This window comes from Mangifera indica, chromosome 1, assembly GCF_011075055.1.
Source record: "Mangifera indica cultivar Alphonso chromosome 1, CATAS_Mindica_2.1, whole genome shotgun sequence".
In the NCBI taxonomy this organism is placed as follows: Eukaryota; Viridiplantae; Streptophyta; class Magnoliopsida; order Sapindales; family Anacardiaceae; genus Mangifera; species Mangifera indica.
The window spans coordinates 22650288-22668978 of NC_058137.1; the positions used below are offsets into that span (position 1 = coordinate 22650288).

General features: G+C 34.5%; 3 protein-coding genes across 3 annotated transcripts; 2 read left to right on the top strand and 1 right to left on the bottom strand.

Moving 5' to 3' along the window:
* Positions 1 to 1569: 1569 nt before the first annotated feature.
* LOC123220797 (squamosa promoter-binding-like protein 9) lies at positions 1570 to 5465 on the top strand. The gene is made up of 3 exons (XM_044643385.1): positions 1570 to 2436; positions 4294 to 4430; positions 4592 to 5465. Exons 1-3 carry the CDS (start codon positions 2021 to 2023, stop codon positions 5212 to 5214), a joined length of 1176 nt encoding a protein of 391 aa, XP_044499320.1. The 5' UTR covers positions 1570 to 2020; the 3' UTR covers positions 5215 to 5465.
* Positions 5466 to 6557: 1092 nt separating this feature from the next.
* LOC123220837 (protein STRUBBELIG-RECEPTOR FAMILY 2) lies at positions 6558 to 10981 on the top strand. The gene is made up of 16 exons (XM_044643432.1): positions 6558 to 6651; positions 7232 to 7364; positions 7462 to 7533; positions 7623 to 7688; positions 7772 to 7843; positions 7939 to 8010; positions 8313 to 8384; positions 8465 to 8530; positions 8619 to 8684; positions 8781 to 9064; positions 9200 to 9471; positions 9561 to 9826; positions 9939 to 10074; positions 10149 to 10288; positions 10382 to 10538; positions 10632 to 10981. The coding sequence occupies exons 1-16, from the start codon at positions 6558 to 6560 to the stop codon at positions 10818 to 10820; spliced, it is 2157 nt and encodes a 718-aa protein (XP_044499367.1). The 3' UTR covers positions 10821 to 10981.
* Positions 10982 to 11981: 1000 nt separating this feature from the next.
* On the bottom strand, positions 11982 to 16147 carry LOC123220847 (CDK5RAP3-like protein). Its single transcript, XM_044643440.1, has 10 exons — positions 15994 to 16147; positions 15751 to 15885; positions 14903 to 14997; positions 14715 to 14809; positions 14473 to 14608; positions 14231 to 14380; positions 13527 to 14093; positions 13208 to 13416; positions 12637 to 12769; positions 11982 to 12345 (listed from the first exon to the last, which is right to left on the bottom strand). The coding sequence occupies exons 1-10, from the start codon at positions 16052 to 16054 to the stop codon at positions 12214 to 12216; spliced, it is 1713 nt and encodes a 570-aa protein (XP_044499375.1). The 5' UTR covers positions 16055 to 16147; the 3' UTR covers positions 11982 to 12213.
* Between the last annotated feature and the right edge of the window lie 2544 nt (positions 16148 to 18691).

Genomic DNA, 18691 nt, shown 5'->3' on the forward strand with positions numbered 1-18691 from the left:
TTGAAAATTAGAAAACAAACCCGTATTTTTGGGATAAGAAGGGCCAAAATACTTACTCCCACCCCAGGATTAGTATATTGAAAAAGCGATGCCAGTTAATTTTTAAAAATTAAATATTTATTTGACATCTAATTTTTATTAAAATTTGTTATTAATTTTAAAAGTAAAAATATTATTTAATTAGTAATATTTAAAAACTAAAATTTTATTCATTTTTCTCATCTTATTTTTGAAAACAGGCAATATTTTCCTTGATTTCATATTTTTTTGTTTCGAAAAATAACTTTAGGGTTTTATATTTTCAAGTTTCTCTTTTTAATCGCCCTCCAAACTTTTTGAAATTTTCATTTTACTCTCATATAGTTTTTGTCTTCTGCCCTTCTTTTGGTGACCTATTTCCTCTGTCTCTGATCGCCTCTCTTTGTCCAAGCCGTCCTTAGCAACACATTGAGAGAGAGAGAGAGAGACAAGGAAAAGAGGCTGAAAAAATGTAGTGGTATCTATCACCTCGTCTCTGTCTTGGTGCAACTTTCTCGGTGTGTCTTGATTATGTTGGAAGGGGTCAACAACCTAGCATCCATCTCCGACATGCATCTTTCTCCGTTTGATGCAACATAGGGAGTTTGCATAGCTCCTTTTCTAGTGAAGATAATTGGGGGAAGTCGCATCGCTGGACCATGAAATCACGAGTGAAGAAGTGCATGAACTCTTTATGTTGCATCGGGACAATGACATACGTGAACTCCCAATGATGTGACTTCCTGCTTGATTTCCTCATATTTTCTTCACTAGAAACAAGCTCAAGTGCCAAAGAGAAAGTTAGGCTAACGTCGACTCAGTCTTGAATAGAGAAGGTGGTCAAAGGTGAAGGAGTTTGATTGTCAGAAAAGGATGTGCAAATCATTGGGAGTGAAATGAAAGTTTTAAAAAGTCTGGGAGGTGATTACAAAAGAGAAACTTGAAAAGTATAAAACCCTATAATTGAAAAAGAAAAATATTTTTTAAAACTAAAAAATATGAGACTATGAAAAAAATTGTCAATTTTCAAATTAATATAAAAAAAAGAGATAAAATTTTAAAATTTTAAATTAATATTAATTAAATGACATTTTTATCTTTATAACCAATAACAAATTTTAACAAAAATTAAATTGTAGGTGTGTATTTAAATTTAAAAAATTAACTAGAATCATTTTAATAATAGACTAATCCATTAGTGGGAATAAGTCTTTAGCCAAATAAATAAATAAATAAATAAAATCTTTTGCCCATTTTCCTATAAATGGATAAATAATAATGGTATTTTAACTTGAATTATTAATAGGGAGGTTCCAATCTTCAACTTCTTCTTCTATCTTATTTCAATTGATGGACACAAAAAAATCAAATATATTTTGACCGATACGTTGCGTGCACAGAAGGGTTTTTTGTATTTTGTATTTCCATGCAGTAGCAAAATGTATAAGTAGATTTTAGGAGGATGTTAAAAATTTAATTTTAAAATATTATAATATTGTTTTAAATTGTTGTTTTTTATTTGTAATATCTTGTTTATCATCATTCAATCTACTCATACAATAATAAAAATGAATTTTTCTGATAAGCTCTCACTCAGGTAAGCTACCGGCGAAGGACGATTTCCCATATGATAAACAAAGTACATCCTTTCTTTCTCTTTCCTCAGCTTTTCTCTTCCATTATTTTATTATTATCATCATTGTTCTTTCCTTTTGTTTTCTGACAATCAGACGAAACCAAATTCTCTCTCTTTCTCTCTCTTCTGACACAGTATACTGCACTTTCCCTCGCTGGCATGGGCCAGTATTATCACAGTGTCAGCTGTCTCTTCTGCTAGCTTTTCACTCACCTCTTCACTCTCTTTTACCATTCTTAGAACAAAACTAAGTTTGCTCCGTATCTTTCCCACTCTCTCTTTATCCGTTTTTCTCTCTACCCTATTGCAAAATAAACGCCCTTCAGCACACACAACGCCACCATGACTGGACTCTAGACCTCACTAATGGAACTGGGTTCAGGCTCTTTTTCCGACTCAGTTGGTGTTGGTGGTAGTGGTGGTGTTGGTGGTGGTGATTCTTCATCTTCTCCACCTAACTCCGCCACCGAGTCACTTAATGGTCTCAAGTTTGGTAAAAAAATTTATTTTGAGGATGCGGGTAGTACTGCAGGAGCTCCAGGTAAAGCATCCGGACCCGGGTCTTCATCCGGGTCCGGGTCCGGAAAGAAAGCGAGAAGTGGTAGTGGTGGTGGAGCTGTGCAAACTGGGCAGCCACCAAGGTGCCAGGTGGAGGGCTGTAAAGTGGATCTAAGTGATGCTAAGGCTTACTATTCTAGGCATAAAGTTTGTGGCATGCATTCAAAGTCTCCTATGGTCATTGTTGCAGGTCTTGAGCAGAGGTTCTGCCAACAGTGTAGCAGGTCAGCTCTAACTTTTTCTTTTTCTAAAAAAAAAATTAATGGGACAAATGCTTTCTTGCACTTCACTTTGTTACCCTGTTCATCTATTTATGCTAGTTTAGTTCAGTGCTTTCCTTTTTGTTGTTTGATTGAGGAAAAACCTAACAATATCACATATCACAAATAAGTATATTTTATATTAAAGCCTCAAGGTGTGATTTAAAATAGAATATCCACATAAGACTTGTTATATAGCAACACTGGTGAGTAATGAGTTACATCTTGTCAGCCGTACCAGGAACCAATATATTTTCGTACTAAAGGTGACTTATATTATACTATTAACTTGACATGTATGTATTGACTAATTAAACTGTTGATGCCGACCTGCTACTTTGGTGTGGAAACATGGACTCTTGATTTGGATGAAGGATTGGACGTTGGTTAATTAATTGAGTGATTTGGTTTAATAAAGTTTGAAACTTTTTGTTCTTTGAATTGGTTTTTGTAGTGGAATTGATATTTGTGGACTTTTTGACTTAGTTGTTTGCCTTTGGTTGATACAATGTTTTGGCTCTTTATGTGGGTTGTCTGTTTAGATTTCTGTTTGTTCATGTTCATGGTTGTTTGTTTGGTTTTAGGAATTTGTATGTCACAATCATATGTGAGCTGCAATTTAGATGTTTGGTACTGATTTTATTATGGTCAAAAGCTAGCTAGTCTCTCCTAGACAATGAACAAATTATGGAGGCATGTTTCATTTGTATTGGCATTTCTTGCTTAAACATCTCTTGCAGTATTGCAAAATATGAAATCAACAAATGCAGGGAGCTTGAGCTTCCATAAGTGATTAAAACATTACTAGTCCAAGGATTTTTATGAATTCCTTTTCCACTATTGCATCGTCATATAGTATAAGTATATGTTGGCGTTGAGAATAATTCTTCTCCCCTCCTCCTCCTCAGGCTCCAATTTATCTTCTCGCCAATTTTCCTTGAATAAATCTTACATGGCTGAGATATGTGGCAGTATCTGAGTAAAGTTAGTTTTTGTTCAATCAGTGCTTATGTTACAATGAGATGATGAGATAAAGTAGCTGCAATACTTCAACGTTGTCTTAACTATCTAACCTGTTGTCGTTTCATGGAAAAGATTCATGATTTTAACTCTTTGCCACATGTATGCTTGTTTCGGTGTGTGTATACAAACTTATTATATGATCAACCAAGCACAGGATGGGCATTACACTGTTAACACTTTAAATTTGTGGTTATAATCCTAGAAAATGAACAGGCATGTGATAATTTTGATTAGTTAGATGGTTTCTTCATTGATTATTATGTCATATTTGAGTGCTAGCACTCCATCTTTGAATGCATTGAATTCCTTTTAAGAACAAGTGAATGACTAGATTAGCTGGATGTTTTAGGGGCTTCATTATGTAGTGCCTTAGATGATAGTTTTCTGCATTAATTACAGCATATGGATTCAGGCAATGAGGACCAAGTCAGGTTGCATATTCAGCTAACAATGAGGACACATCTTTAGATGCACTTTCCTTGATGTTGCGAGTATTTGCACTTTAGTTAGAAGTGTAGCTCTTCCAGGCTAAAGGTTTAATTTCAGTAGCAGCTTGTCAAAATGTTTAGGTATACACAATTGATTTGTATATGTTCGCGTTTTAAATATTTAAAATTAAGTATCACATAAATTCAATCTAATGTGCTTGATGAGTCTATTTGAGGATGATGCTACAAATGAACGATTGTCAAGTTATGTTCATTAGTATAGTTGTTTTTATTTTCTGCAAAAACAATTGGTGCTGGTGTTGTTCTTGGTCTGTAAATATTAATAGCTTTTGTGGTAGCGTGTTCCCAGATTTCATCAGCTAGCTGAATTTGACCAAGGAAAAAGAAGTTGCCGCAGGCGCCTGGCAGGCCATAATGAGCGCCGGAGGAAGCCACCACCTGGATCATTGTTAGCCAACCGCTATGGCAGGATCTCTTCTATCTTTGGTTAGACATCATGAGTACAGAATCATTTTTAGCACTCATTTTTAGCACTCATTATCTTTTTCAATAATTACCATAGGAAAAAAAAAACATACATATATATGTTATTATCAGTTTGACAATTCTTGTGAAAGAATTTCAAATGTTTGACATTGCAATAACAGAAAGCAGCAGCAGAGGTGGAGGATTTCTTGTTGACTTTAGCGCATACCCAAGGCCTGGTGGGAGAGATGCTTGGCCAACAACAAGAATGCCTGAGCGGGTGCCTAGAAATCAAACCTCTGCAACAGCAAGAAATTTTCCACATCCACCGTGGCTGAATCATACTGTGAGTTCTCCATCTGATCTATTCCTACAAGGTTCAATAGGTGGGACTGGTTTTGCCAGTCCTGGAATTCCTTCGGGGGAATGCTTCACGGGAGTTGCTGATTCAAGCTGTGCTCTCTCTCTTCTGTCAAATCAACCATGGAGCTCCAGACGAGCACCGTGTCTTGGAATGAGTGACTTGATGCATCCACCAGGCTCATCCATGACTCATCCAACATCGCCTCATGGTACAGCTGTTAATCAATATCCAAACATGTCATGGGGTTTCAAGGGCAATGGAGCCACCAGCAGTTCACACCAGATGCCCTCTCACCTTGATTTGCGACCAGTTTCACAGCCTGTTAATAGTCAGTTTTCTGGAGACCTCGAGTCATCTCAACAGAATCGGAGGCAATATATGGAACTTGAGCACTCCAGGGATTATGAGGACCCGACACAGCAGATGCACTGGTCACTTTAAGTGCCCCCTTTTGTCCCCAGTTTGTATGGAACATAACTGGTCTTATGAATTAGAATAATATCTTGCAAACAATCCAGCAGGTGACTTATCTTTTTGTTCTGGTTGAGATACAACCAAACTGACTGTAGGTTTGTGTCAATCTTAAGATTTGTGTGGTCTGAAACACTGATAAAACATCTATCTTTAAGCCTTGTTCTCTCCAGCTAGCACTTAGCTAGTGTTTGTGAAGTAACAAATAGCTGATGTTGGTCTAAAATCATTGTTGCAGGAAACTGAGTTGCTTGAATCATATTTTTTGTTTTTGTGTTTTTATTCAGGATCCAGCAAATGATTTGAGACATCAAATTTAGTATCAGAAGTTGATAGCTTATTTACTTAATGAGCAAGTTAGATATGCTGATAAGTTGATTGTTACATGGTCAGGAAGATGACATAATGATTCCAGATGTTAATATTCTTTTCACTCAATCCATAATAAAAATTCGCATGAAGTTGGTGACACAAATACAGTAACACCTAATCAAGCTCATAATCCTGGAGAACTTTTTAAACTCATTCAGTAAATACTGTTTTACCGGCAAACTCTGACAACACAACAAAAAATGGAAGGGATACTGCTAACACAGACAAACACTAAAAAGCAGCATTGCAAAGCGTCGATACTGGCATTGGCACAAGTGGGAGGAATTATGCAATGATCTTATCAGATAGGAGCTCTTCCAACTTTGGATATCTGCAGTCATACCCTCTAGTGGTCATCCTCATTAGTTCCATGGCAATACTAGCAAAATATTCATTTTCAAGTCTTAAAAAGACTACTTTGAAAGAGTACTATTATGGTTGACTCCACAGAAGAGACAGCACTGATATTCCTCCCTCAGTTTTAACAATGCAGCATGCAAACACTGTATCCATTAATGGTGAGGCCATCAATTACCAGAAACTCCAAAAAGTAACCGTCAACCTTATCAAGAAGTAAGAGTTTCTCAAAAGAACTGGAAAACAGCGCAGAAGTACAAACCAAAAGAAAAAGGATAAATAAAAATACTCCTAAAAATAGCCCTCCAACGTGGCAGCTGCTCTCAACGACTTTTTAACGGTAAAGATTCTTATTAACAGTTATCAATCAACTCATCACTCAAACCCTCTCTAATTTTCTTCTTTTCTTAAATTTTCTTTCCATCATTTTCTCGGCAACCAAACATGTCTTTTCTCCTACTTAACTGGCAATATTCATCACCGAAAATTCCTCTTGCTATTAATTCTTAGTTATATGTTTCCTAACTCGTCCGTTTATTTTTTTCGTATTATATTCCAGGGAAGTTCTCTTTTCTCGAGAAAATATGTCAAGAGAATGCCCGTCTTTGTGGCTTACTGTAACTGTCTTCTCAGTGATTCTTGCTTTACAGGCCTTGGCTTCCACGGATCCTCTTGACGGTAACTTTTCTTGATTTCGTAAATCTTTTCTTTGGAATTTGGACTCTTGTCTACCTACATTTTCGTGTTTCTGTTGATGATTGTTTTATTATAAGGTTCTTTATCTTCAGTTTTGTTGTTGAGTAAAAGTAAGAAAAGTAAATAGATAGAGAACTTGCTATTTGAAGTTGTGATTACAGTGAAACAGAGAAGAAGGAGAAGAAGAACGAAAAATGATTGAAACGTGGTTAAGATTCTAAATTATATGAGTTTTCTCTTTGTTTAATCAATTTTCTCAGCTGCCAAACAAGACCACGGGAAAATATTTGCCAAACAAGACCACGGCAAAAATATTTACTGCAGAGTTTTGGCGGGATATTGGGTAGATAGAAGGAAAAAGAATATTTGGCGGGAAATAACTCAACGTTTTTTTTTTTTTTTTTTTTGGTTATGTATGCCTTTGGAGCAAATCACTCAGATTTCCTTAGATTCTTGGTTTTTTTTTTTTTAATCTGGAAATCATCAGTTCAACTTGATTCTGTTGGATATTTAGGTTATTGACTTGATGGTAAATCAATTGTCTTGCTTTGAGTTTGTGCAGTCATGGCTCTTCAGGATATGTACATGGCCCTGAATAATCCACCACAGCTTAATAGCTGGAGATTAGAAGGTGGCGATCCATGTGGTGAATCATGGACTGGAGTGTCCTGCTCTGGTTCATCTGTAATATACCTGTTAGTAATGCTCATAAACCTGTTTGATTTAACAACTACGTTAGACGATTTAGATTTTATATTTTCCAGTATTAATTTGTGTGATCATTGTTTGCAGAAAACTGAGTGGATTGGAACTTGGCGGACATCTTGGAAACAAACTCAGTAGTCTCCGTAATTTGAAGCATCTGTAAGTGATTTGCAGTCTCAGATAAAATTATGAAATCTCTATTGCCTTTTTTTTCGGTTGAGTTTTTAACTGTGGTTTTCATTTGTTAGGGATGTTAGCTCCAACAATGTTGAGGGCGAAATTCCAACTGAGTTACCTCCTAATGCCACTCATATGTAAGATGAATATTCTGTCCATTATATGAACGCAATTTCTATTTTATCAAAACTAGATGATTTAGGGTTTATAATGTATGCAGAAACATGGCCAGTAACAAGTTGAGCCAAAACATACCACAATCTTTACCTACCTTGAAACGTATCAGACATCTGTGAGTTGCCTATTAATGGACTTCCAATTGCACCGGTTTTGGTTTATGATTATTCTTTTATGAATTTATTATGATGATTCACTTCTTTTTTGCAGAAATCTAAGCCACAATTTATTATCTGGACCCATTGGTAACGTATTTGCTGGCCTGCAGAATCTGAAAGAATTGTATGTTCACTGAATCTACCGTCCATGGTTTTGCAATGCAAAAAATCTCAGTTCCTTATATTGACAGTAAACTTTGGGGTTTCTGTCTAAGGAAAACAGTGTCCAATCTTGAGTCTTCTTATTAGTATATCCTTTACTTCCATAGATTTGTTGATGAGGTTAAAGGAGAGACATTAGTTTAGTAAATCTAAGGGTAATGAAAACAAACTGGTTGGAAGGTTTCATTGAATCTTTTTGCAACGCATAATAGCATGACAAGCATTCTTTTCTTTTGTTGAGTGAATTTCATTCTGCTGTCACAGGGATCTATCGTACAACAATTTTGAGGGAGATCTCCCAAGTTCTTTTGGGTCTCTGAAAAGCCTTAGCGGACTGTGAGTATGATCATTGTGCAGTAACATTCTAGGAAAATACATCTTGCCGATTTTCCCGTCCTTTTTGTTTGTATCTGTAGGTTCTTGCAGAATAATAAATTCACTGGATCAGTTGTTTACCTTGCGGATCTTCCCCTGACTGAGCTGTAAGCTTCCTCGCACTACTTGACACAAAATTGTGCAAGATGTTCTGATTTGATTTTTGACAACTGTTCACTCATTGTCTGCTCTCAGAAACATCGAAGATAATGATTTCAGTGGTGTTATTCCAAAACAGTTTCAATCAATTCCAAATTTATAGTAAGTGATCAAAGTTTCAGTACTGCTTAGCATAATTACCTGCATACCAGTCAGATTATTGAACCTTACCAATTTTTTCTCTTCCATTCTCAATAGTTTTTGGGGTAACAAGTTCCATGTCGACCCCAAATCCCCACCATGGGATTTCCCTTTGGATACTTTGCCCATTAGGCATAATATTAGCAGCCCCCCAACATCTCAGTCAAGTGCAGTTGAGAACTTTCCGTCCATCCGAGCAGGCAAACACAACAATAAAGGGATGAGCTCTGCAGGGATAGCTTGCACAGTTGGTGGTGTAGCTCTTATAGCAACCTGTGCGGCACTCTTCACTGCTATCCGCATCAGTCGGGCACGTATACTAAGGCGTAAAAGCTTAGAAAGCTGTGACAGCACTCTACACTCTCAACCAATCAGTACAGTTAGAGGTGAGGGCTCTAATACTGCTATGCTTGTCTTATTTATTACTTCATTGATAATTTCTCTCATTGTTCTTTCATTTCCCCTCCTGGTTGTAGAATATTCTTCTACTGCACCTGAAGATAGCCCGCAGATCCTGGCTGCCACCTCCCCATTCTATCTTGGTCCTAGGCGTATGCCTCCTGTTCGCACTTTAAGAACGGAGACAACATGTAGAAGAAGTTTCTCTACCACATATAAATTGCCACCAATTGCAAAACTTTACACTGTTGCAGAACTTCAATCAGCTACAAATAACTTCAGTGAAGAGAAACTTCTTGGACAGGGATCACTTGGTTACGTATACAAAGCCGAGTTTCCTGATGGCCAAGTATACACCTGCTTTTACGACTTACCATAGAGTATTGCATACATTTTATTGTGGAAATCAAATTTTGTAATAATGTTTTGTTTTGGCAGACTTTGGCTGTGAAGAACATCAACATGGTTTCTCTGTCTTTCCAAGAAGAAGAACAATTCATGGATGTAATTCGGATGGTATCCCAATTGAGGCACCCAAACATTGTAACACTTCTTGGCTATTGTGTAGAACATGGAGAGCATCTTCTTGTGTATGAGTTTGTCAGAAATTTATCTCTTGCTGAGGCTTTGCACAATCAAGTGTTCAATCCTCTTTCATGGACCATCCGTCTCCGTATTGCCCTTGGCATCGCCCGGGCTCTGAAGTAAGTGCACGATATTATTCGCTTATGAGGCAGAAGTGGGAACTCTGGTTCATCCTTTTCTGGGTTTTTGATTGTTTTCATTCTGCAAATGTTTTAATTTTTTTTGTTTCAGCTATTTGCATTCTTCATTCTCGCCTCCTGTTGCTCACTGCAACATTAAGGCTTCAAATATATTACTCGATGAAGAACTTATGCCACGAATCAGTGACTGTGGGATAGCTATTTTAAGGCCACTTACAAGCAACAGTGTTAAACTGAAGGTAAGTACCATTGCTAATCATTTTCCTCATGCATTTGAGAAATCTAAATTCAATGTAAACAGGCATCTGAACTTGCAATCAATCAAACCGGCTACATTGCGCCTGATAATGTTGAACCAGGAAGTGATAACACAAAGTGTGACATATACGCTTTTGGAGTTATACTGCTGGAGCTATTAACAGGAAGGAGACCTATTGACTGGTATGTTTATTTCTTTAATGCTTATTTTCATAATTCTCTATCTTTCTGTATGTTTTGGCCAAAATTTATCTCTGTTGTTCATTTTTAACACAGTTCAAGATCCAGGGGGGAGTTCAACTTAGTAACATGGGCTTCATCTCGGCTTCATGACCGTGAGTATTTGGAGCAGATGGTGGATCCTGGGATCAAAGGAACCTTTCCCTCCAAAACTCTCTCCCAATTTGCTGATATCATCTCCCTGTGCATTCTGGTACTGGCTGATCACATTTTTTACTCTAATTGATCACGTATTTCACTTCTTTAAGCTAACAAAACGCATTGTTTCGATGCAAAACTTGAGCAGCCTGAGAAAGAATTCCGACCTCCAATATCTGAAATCGTGGAGTCTCTAACTCGTTTGTGTCAAAGGTTCAGCTTGTACAAAAGCAATTCAGTAGTAGATGGCATTGAAGTTGATCCCTTCGAAAGGTCGTTCATGTCGACACATACCCGTTTCATAAGCTCCCCTACAGTGAGCTATCTGTCCGTCTGATGTTGCAGCTGGTCGATTCACAGGTACAATAAGCATCCTATCAATTTTACCAAATTTTGTAAACTTGTAATCACGTAATACTGTATCAGCATCATAGAACGAAGCAACCCTACCAGCATTATTAACCATTCTTTCATATAGATGAGAACCATTAGGTTTCAATCACATTCCAAATCCTTCTCTGTTTTCCTTGAATCTCTCTGGAATAGATCTTTCGTTTGTGAAGTAATTGCTACACCATTTTGTAATATAGAAAATCGTTATAGTAACATTACCCCCTTCAAACCAATTGAATCACGATCTAGTCAATTCTGAATTATGACCAAGGATTGATATGGGGCAATAGGTAAAGTTACCTGCTATCCGCTGTAATATAACAGGGCTTTGGAACTATATGATTCTCCTACAATGTTTTGAGAAACTAAGCATATGAAATAGTCACAAACACGGACGATTAGGAGCATTTGGTTTAGAAATTATTTTATTATAAAAAATAAAAGATTACCTTGAAGATAGATTATTTAGAAGATTATCGAGTATAAATAATTATTATGTTTGATAAAATTTAAAAAAAATTGATATGTATAAATAATAATTGTATTTAATCCGAGAAAATAAAATAACACTAAGATATTATTTTATTTAAATATCCTTAGATATAAATATTTTAAAATATATTTAATATTAATTGTTATATTAATTAAAAGTAAAAGTATTTATGTCCTTAAAAAATTAAAAAATAAAATAAAATAATAATAAAATTAAAATTATCTTGATAATCTTCTTTTAATACTTAAGATAGAAATGATAATCAGATTATTTCTTACTTTAGATGTTACATTACTATTGATAATATAAGATTACCGTAATATTTTATTATTAAAAAATATAATAAAGCAACTTAAATAATAAAAAATATATTATTAAAATAATATTTCTATATTACAAACCAAACAACCCGCCAAAGTTGTATCATAAACTACAGTTTATTTCATTACGTCATAAAATGTTAAAAACACCCCTTTATCATCAAAAACACCTCTTAAAGGTAACAAAAACCTCTTTAAAAATAAAAACAAGAAAAAAACCTAAAATAAGGGTGTTTTTACTATTTTTTAACTGAAGTAGAAAAATTAATATTAACCATCTCGCAAGGAAAAATGAAATAAACCTTGAAAAACTGGCATTATTTAAAGTAATGGAAGCATCCCTTGTTCAAACTGAATAAAGGGCCAAGTAACATTACTGAACAAGTAACGTAACAAATTCTTCATTACAAGATTTCTTCAAGTATTAAGGATTGAACTAAAAGAAATCCATGATCAAATTGCAAACATCCTATTCTTACTAAATTTATTTTTTTCTTGAAATAAATAAACATCTAATATTGAGTTTATGTACCAATCCCACTACTCAACAAGGCATTAATCTCTCCAATTATGTTCACTGGTCTTCCATCAAACATGGACGAAAGGGTACTTTCACAGAACTTCTTCAGCTCTCTAGTTTTCGCAAGAGCTGCTTCCTGCACTCGAAAAGAAAAGACTATGATTAATATTCTATATTGAAAATCTAATGAATTGCAAGTAAATCTACTCTTCTTCCACCAATAAAAAGAATTTGAGTGAATTCGAAACTTTAGGAGAAACATTTGGGATGATAATCTTTCATACGGATCAAATGAAAATCGTGCAAACATATTATCTAGTTTTAGTTTTCTATTGATCTGAACTGAAGTAGTTGAGGTACAAAATACTTCCCATTCATAACAATGTTAATGTTTTTTATCTCAAGTAAACCTAGGAAGAAAACTCACTTGCTTTGGCCATGACGAAGATAAAGAATTTTGAAGTTCCATGCGTTTGGCAGCCACATCTTTCAAACCCTCCTTCAGTTTCACCTCATGATGCTTTTTCTCTTCCAAAGTATTAACTAATCTATCCAGATATCTACAATACAAGATCAAAATCAGAGTTATGTAGCCATGTACAAGATACTTAAGAAAATCCATTATAAAGCTAAAAGATGAAAAAAAATTTTAAAAAAAAAGATACACAAGATAGCATCATAATAATTCAGTGGTCAGCTCCTAGTCATCTTTACCCAAAATTACAAGTTGGACCAGAGCCCGAATGGCACTGGATCAAGTTGACTGGTAACTAATAGCACTATTAAAAGGTTGCTACAGAATTATGAATTTTATTTAGCCAATGCTTGTGGTTTCATCCAAATAAGACGAGGTAACTGTCTCTGTTTATTATGTGACTTCCACTGGTACAAGTGGAATCCCAAGATAAGAGGTTTGTAATCTCATTAACAAAATAAATATAAAACAACAAAACAATGAAAAAGGGAACTTAACAACAGTTTAAATTATCTAAGAGTACCTCTTGGAGTTGAGAATCATGATCAGGTCCCTTGTTTTTCTGTTTGTCAGCAAGGAAATCGCTGATGTAACATCAGACAACATAGTCTCAATGGCATCTGTAGTATACTGCTGTAACACCAAGGGTGCAACTGATTGGACCTGATTCCGCAAGGACAAAGTCTCTTGATTCCCCATCTCTACCAATCGTTGATTCAAGAATGCTTTGATCTAATAAGATAACATAACGATCAAGCTTGATTTCAAAAGGAAAAATGAAGAGATAAGTTGCAGTTATTTGAGCTCAGCTCACAAGATGTTATGACATCGTAAGAATATACCTCATACAAATCATCAAGAATCTTATTCCTGTACTCTGTCTCCAATAGTTGGCTCCTATCTTCCTTGATTCCTGGTATTTGAGTCAAGGTATCTGGAACAAATGCCTGACTTTCCAGGCCAACATTAGGCAAATTAACTTCATCATTCACATCAACTTGAGGTGTTTCAACACTGATATCCCAACATATCTCTGAAGCAGAAACATCAGGAAGCAGGGTGTCTTCCTGTTTCTTTGATTGAGTTTGCTCAGTTTCCACAGCTTCATTTGTTGAAGAACTCTGTATATAATCACTGGCATTAACTATTTCATATGGACCCAAACCATTACCAGCATCTTCTGTTTCTTCCACAGTACCAATATCCCAATCAATCTGAGCAGTGTCAACAGAGATATCCCAGTCAATACTTTCAGCAGCAGAATCCTTGTCTTGTCTCACAGGCATCATATCATTAAAGCTTGATTGAGCATCAGCAGAATTTAGGATCTCAGAGGCTGCAGAAACATTCAAAGATGGGGGATTTTCACAAATTTCTTTCAAGTTCAACAAGACAGTCTCTGAAGATTTCTGCAAACAATAATTACAGGTTAAGCTGAAAAAATGAATCACAATGAAGACAGCCTCCATCTGCATATCATAGAAACGTTTGGCAGAATGCATCCGCCATAACCAAGAGAAAAATCTAAATTCAGTTGTCTCCTTACATCTTTTTCAGTGTGCAAGTCTCTGACAAAATTGGAATAATACTCCATAGCAAGTGACATCGATTCACTATTTATAACTTCCAAAATCCTGCTAAATGTGCTAGGAAGTGAATTTGCAGTCTCTAAAAGTTCAACCCTCACATTTGTTCCCTGCAAAGAGAAACAATCGTCATTCAGATACCAGATTGCACAAGGAAAATCAGATGCAATGTGTCAACAATCAGTAAAATGCTCATGATAACCTGCAAACCAAGCTCTTGACAAGCTTCAACATATTTAGCTGCCGATAAAGCTGCACTTCTTTTAATATCAGCTTCCTTGCGATCAAGTTCGGCTAATTGTTGCTGAATCTTTTGCACCTGTTTCTTCTGATATGGACTTCACATTTGGAAAACGATTTGATCCATCATTATTATAAGGCAGACATCAAACTCATATGTATAGTCATCAATCGGAGTGGCTAGTGACAATAGCTCACACTTACATTTCATAATTTACATTTTGAACCATAATTTGAGCAGCCTCACCAAGGTAAATATTATCTTTCTCAAAGGCACGTACAATTGCTTCCCAGGAACCCTGCCAGAAAATTCAAATACAGTAAACAATAACTATACAAGTGCAGCATGGGCAGAGAGTGAGAAATCAAAGAGCAAGAGAGAACTGTCTTACAGCAGCACCTGATAGCCGGCCAAATATATTCCGGCTTTCTGGGGTTGACTTCAGAAGAATTTCATATATCTTTTTGGCCTCTAGGTAACCAATCCCTGGAAACAGTATTCAAGACATCATACATTGTTTGTATGATAATAACTCGGAACTTCAGAGATCAACCCAGATCATTTTCAGTTCAAATATTAAATTCAATAGAGAACATATGAAAATCATAGGAGATATTCCAAAAAGTGTCCAGGCCAGTGGACATTCAAGTATTACTTCACGAAGCCATGCATTAGCAAGCAATTGAAGCCATCAATTTATACTCTCTTTGGAAAGATAAAGGACAAATTTCATGTCAATTTTGTGTTTTTGAACTAAAATTCAAGCCCTCATAGGTAAATTTTCTAAAAGCACTTCTTCAAAAGTGCTTCTGCAAAAACCAATTCGCTCAAAATCACTCCCAAGCACACTTCAAAATCAAATGCTCTCAATACAAGTGCTTTTAAAGTAAATATATTTGGAAAAAAAAATTTTGAAGAATAGTATACATGCAATTCCACAGAGCGCATTTTATGGTTAAAAAGCTCTTGAATTATTTATAAGAAAGCAGTTTTTCAAGAAATTCCTTCGCAAAAGCACTCCTGATTTTTTACTGAATATCTTAACCAATGCAATAAAATGAATGTACTCTCACCAATTACAATGCAAATAAATTACGGAAAAATAATTTCTAAATTACACAGTTTCTGAAAACTCAATTTCCACAAACAAAATATTATTCTCTAATTAATCTTAATACAATCTAATTAAACAAAGTAATCAATATAAATTATAAAATTCAAACTAAAAAAAAAAAAAACCTTCACTGTCAAGGGTTCGAAAATAAGGATCAATATCCTTGGGCAACGAAGCGAACTCCTTTGAAATTTTTGCTCTGATCACAGCCATTCGTTTTCTCCAATCCGACGGTATTCGCTTCCGATCAACCAACCATTCTTCATAAAAAAATTTTAAAAAATCAAATACAATCAATTATTCGAAAATTAAAATTAAAAAAAAATATACTTTGAAATTGAAGTTTAAAGAACTAATCCTGTTGTTACCTCCGAAACGAGAAAATGTTATGTCGATTGGAAGTTTGCGAATGTCTTCAGCCGACTGCATGTTTGAGAGAGGCAGACAGAGGGAGTATGTGTGATTTGAAGTTGGACTTTGATATATGTGGAATTATCTTGTAAGACCATTTAGTCACATTTCAATAGTTTAGGGGTCTCCAATTTAGGCCAAATACACGTCCCACCCAATCTTTGAAAAAATACCAGTTTGAAATGGTCAATTTTCCACCTGTCCACAAAAAGTCCACTGTTAATTTTAATAATTACATTTAACCTCTAGATTTAAAATATCACAATAACAATCTTAGTAGACTAAACTAGGGATGTAAATATTATTTTTTAAAATACCTATCAAAGTCGAATGGATATTTATATTTTATTTTTAAAATTATAATATTTACCTCGTATATTTAAAAATATATTATCACCGCCATAATTTGTAAGGAAATTTTACTCCCCAATAATTACACAGACTTTGTAAGAGTTTGTGAAATTTATCAAAGATTTAAGTTTGAATTAGTGTAAATGCATGCCTCATTCAACCATTACCCATTCCAAAGAGGCATAGAGAAAAATTTTAATGAACTTCATACTAGGCCTATCATTATCACAAAATCATCCATTTTTGTGGCGGATAGACTTACAAAATACGACCATTTTGTAACCCTTGCACATCCCTTCACCACTAGTATGGCTGCAAGAGTATTCCTAGAGAACATTTGCAAGTTACATAGCTTGTCACATTCCATTGCGATAGATAGAGACCATATTTTTCTCGGTTAATATTGGGAAAAACTCTTTAAATTCTAGGGAATTTGTTTGCTCGAGTTTATAACTTATTATCTTGAAATTGATGGACAGTTTGAAATAGTTAATAGATACTAAAAAGTGTCACTTACAATTTATTATAAGTTACAATCCCAAAAAGAGAGTAGGGCGGCTAACGTTGGCTGAATTCTAGTATAACACTAATTGCCATTCTATTATTGAAGTGTCTCCTTTTGAGGCTTTTTATGGTCTTGTTCTAACAACACATACTTAGATGATGCAACCACTAAGGCAGTCGATCAAATGTTGTAGAAAGAATAACAAGTCATAAGGGTGCTAAAATAGAATCAGATTTGAGCATAAGATAGAATGAAAATGTAACCGAACAAATATATAATTGAAAGATAAATACGAGAGCAAGCTAGTAGAGTTTTCCACAAGTTGGTTGCTATATTGTATGAGTACTACTGTATATACAAACAAATTGTATAAACTTATTAATATAAACTAAATTTGTAGAATCTGATTAAATGATTTTGAAGTGGGAGAAAAAAGAAACAATTACATTAACTAATTACAAACTAACACCTCTATTTGTATAAACAAATTTATACAGTTTGTTTGTATATATAATTTTATTTATAACAAGAACGTAATACTTAAGAGTCAGTAATATCAACCATAAGGATAACAGCATAGAACTTGTAATATTTACTGACATCAATACGATCTGACTGATATGCCATGAGATCCATTTCTTTTACAGATAGCTTGCAGAATCAAAACACATGAATTACAGACGAAATAATTTGCAGCAGACAGGGAAGTGAGGAACAATAACTGGGGCTTGATTTTCTCTTTGAAAGAATTTAGTCTTCAGAGACTGATGAGCCTGAGCTGCCTCAACTCTATCACTTGGTGCGCCAGCATGAGGACGATAGAAGCAGCAACATAAAGAAGATAAAAACCCCATTTGATCTTTATCTCTGACTGCTGATAAAGGCAGTCTGGATCCTCATTTGTTGTTTGATCGAGTGAGTCTTCAGATGATAGTTTTGTGTTGCATCATTTATCTTCTTATTTGTTAACCTGTCAGTCAAAGTTTGAAAAGGAAAACCTACCAAAGAGAGATTGCACTATTAACACTCAAGCATGCTTTCTATTAAAAGTCAAGCATGTTTGGGGGGAAAAGAAGTCCAACCTTAAATGGGCTTGCAATATTAACATGGTGAAAGAAAAACCCAAGTTTTCCTTACTCTTGAGTTTTGATACCTTGAGAATGCGTTTTCTTCAGATAATTTATTTTATCAAAAAAAAAAATGTTATCGTATAAATAAATCAACTAAAAAATTATTAATTATAAATTAATATCATATTTGATAAAGATTAATAATTTTAAATAATTAGTGTTGTTTAATTGAATACAATAGAATATTAAGATATTATTTTGCTTAGTATATGAAAATTGAGTTAATTTTATCCTAAAAATTAATAAGTAAGAATATATTTGTAACAAAATTAAAATTATTTTATTAATTTTTTAATATTTAATATGAAGGTAATATTTGGATTATTCATATCAAATAAAGTAATATTAGTAATAAAAATTAGCTTATTAAATTAATTTTTATATACTTTAAACCAAACCACCCACAAATGAAAATAATAATTCATGGGGTACAAATAAATACTTTTTAAAAAATATGGCTCTTATACAATAACTTATAGAAATGGTTTCCTTGAATGATTAAGGGGAGAATCACGCCAAGAATAATCAAGATGAGGGTAACATATGAATTAGTCAATTTGAATGTTATGATTTCACATTTCATAGAAATAAATCATTTGGGTAGATGTTGTTCTTTTTAACAATATACATACATATTTTTAGTATATAATTTAGGTATATAAATTATAT

What these genes read in the sequence shown, in the direction of transcription:
- LOC123220837 (XM_044643432.1), top strand. Translation starts at nt 6,558, where the DNA reads ATGTCAAGAGAATGCCCGTCTTTGTGGCTTACTGTAACTGTCTTCTCA. An exon ending in CTGCAGAATCTGAAAGAATT is followed by an intron (nt 8,011 to 8,312) that starts GTATGTTCACTG and finishes CTGCTGTCACAG; the next exon opens with GGATCTATCGTACAACAATT. An exon ending in GGCATCGCCCGGGCTCTGAA is followed by an intron (nt 9,827 to 9,938) that starts GTAAGTGCACGA and finishes TTTTTGTTTCAG; the next exon opens with CTATTTGCATTCTTCATTCT.
- LOC123220847 (XM_044643440.1), bottom strand. Translation starts at nt 16,054, where the DNA reads ATGCAGTCGGCTGAAGACATTCGCAAACTTCCAATCGACATAACATTT. An exon ending in AACATTTTCTCGTTTCGGAG is followed by an intron (nt 15,886 to 15,993) that starts GTAACAACAGGA and finishes TTTTTTATGAAG; the next exon opens with AATGGTTGGTTGATCGGAAG. An exon ending in ACTTGCACACTGAAAAAGAT is followed by an intron (nt 14,094 to 14,230) that starts GTAAGGAGACAA and finishes TATTGTTTGCAG; the next exon opens with AAATCTTCAGAGACTGTCTT.
- LOC123220797 (XM_044643385.1), top strand. Translation starts at nt 2,021, where the DNA reads ATGGAACTGGGTTCAGGCTCTTTTTCCGACTCAGTTGGTGTTGGTGGT. An exon ending in TTCTGCCAACAGTGTAGCAG is followed by an intron (nt 2,437 to 4,293) that starts GTCAGCTCTAAC and finishes GCGTGTTCCCAG; the next exon opens with ATTTCATCAGCTAGCTGAAT. An exon ending in CAGGATCTCTTCTATCTTTG is followed by an intron (nt 4,431 to 4,591) that starts GTTAGACATCAT and finishes TTGCAATAACAG; the next exon opens with AAAGCAGCAGCAGAGGTGGA.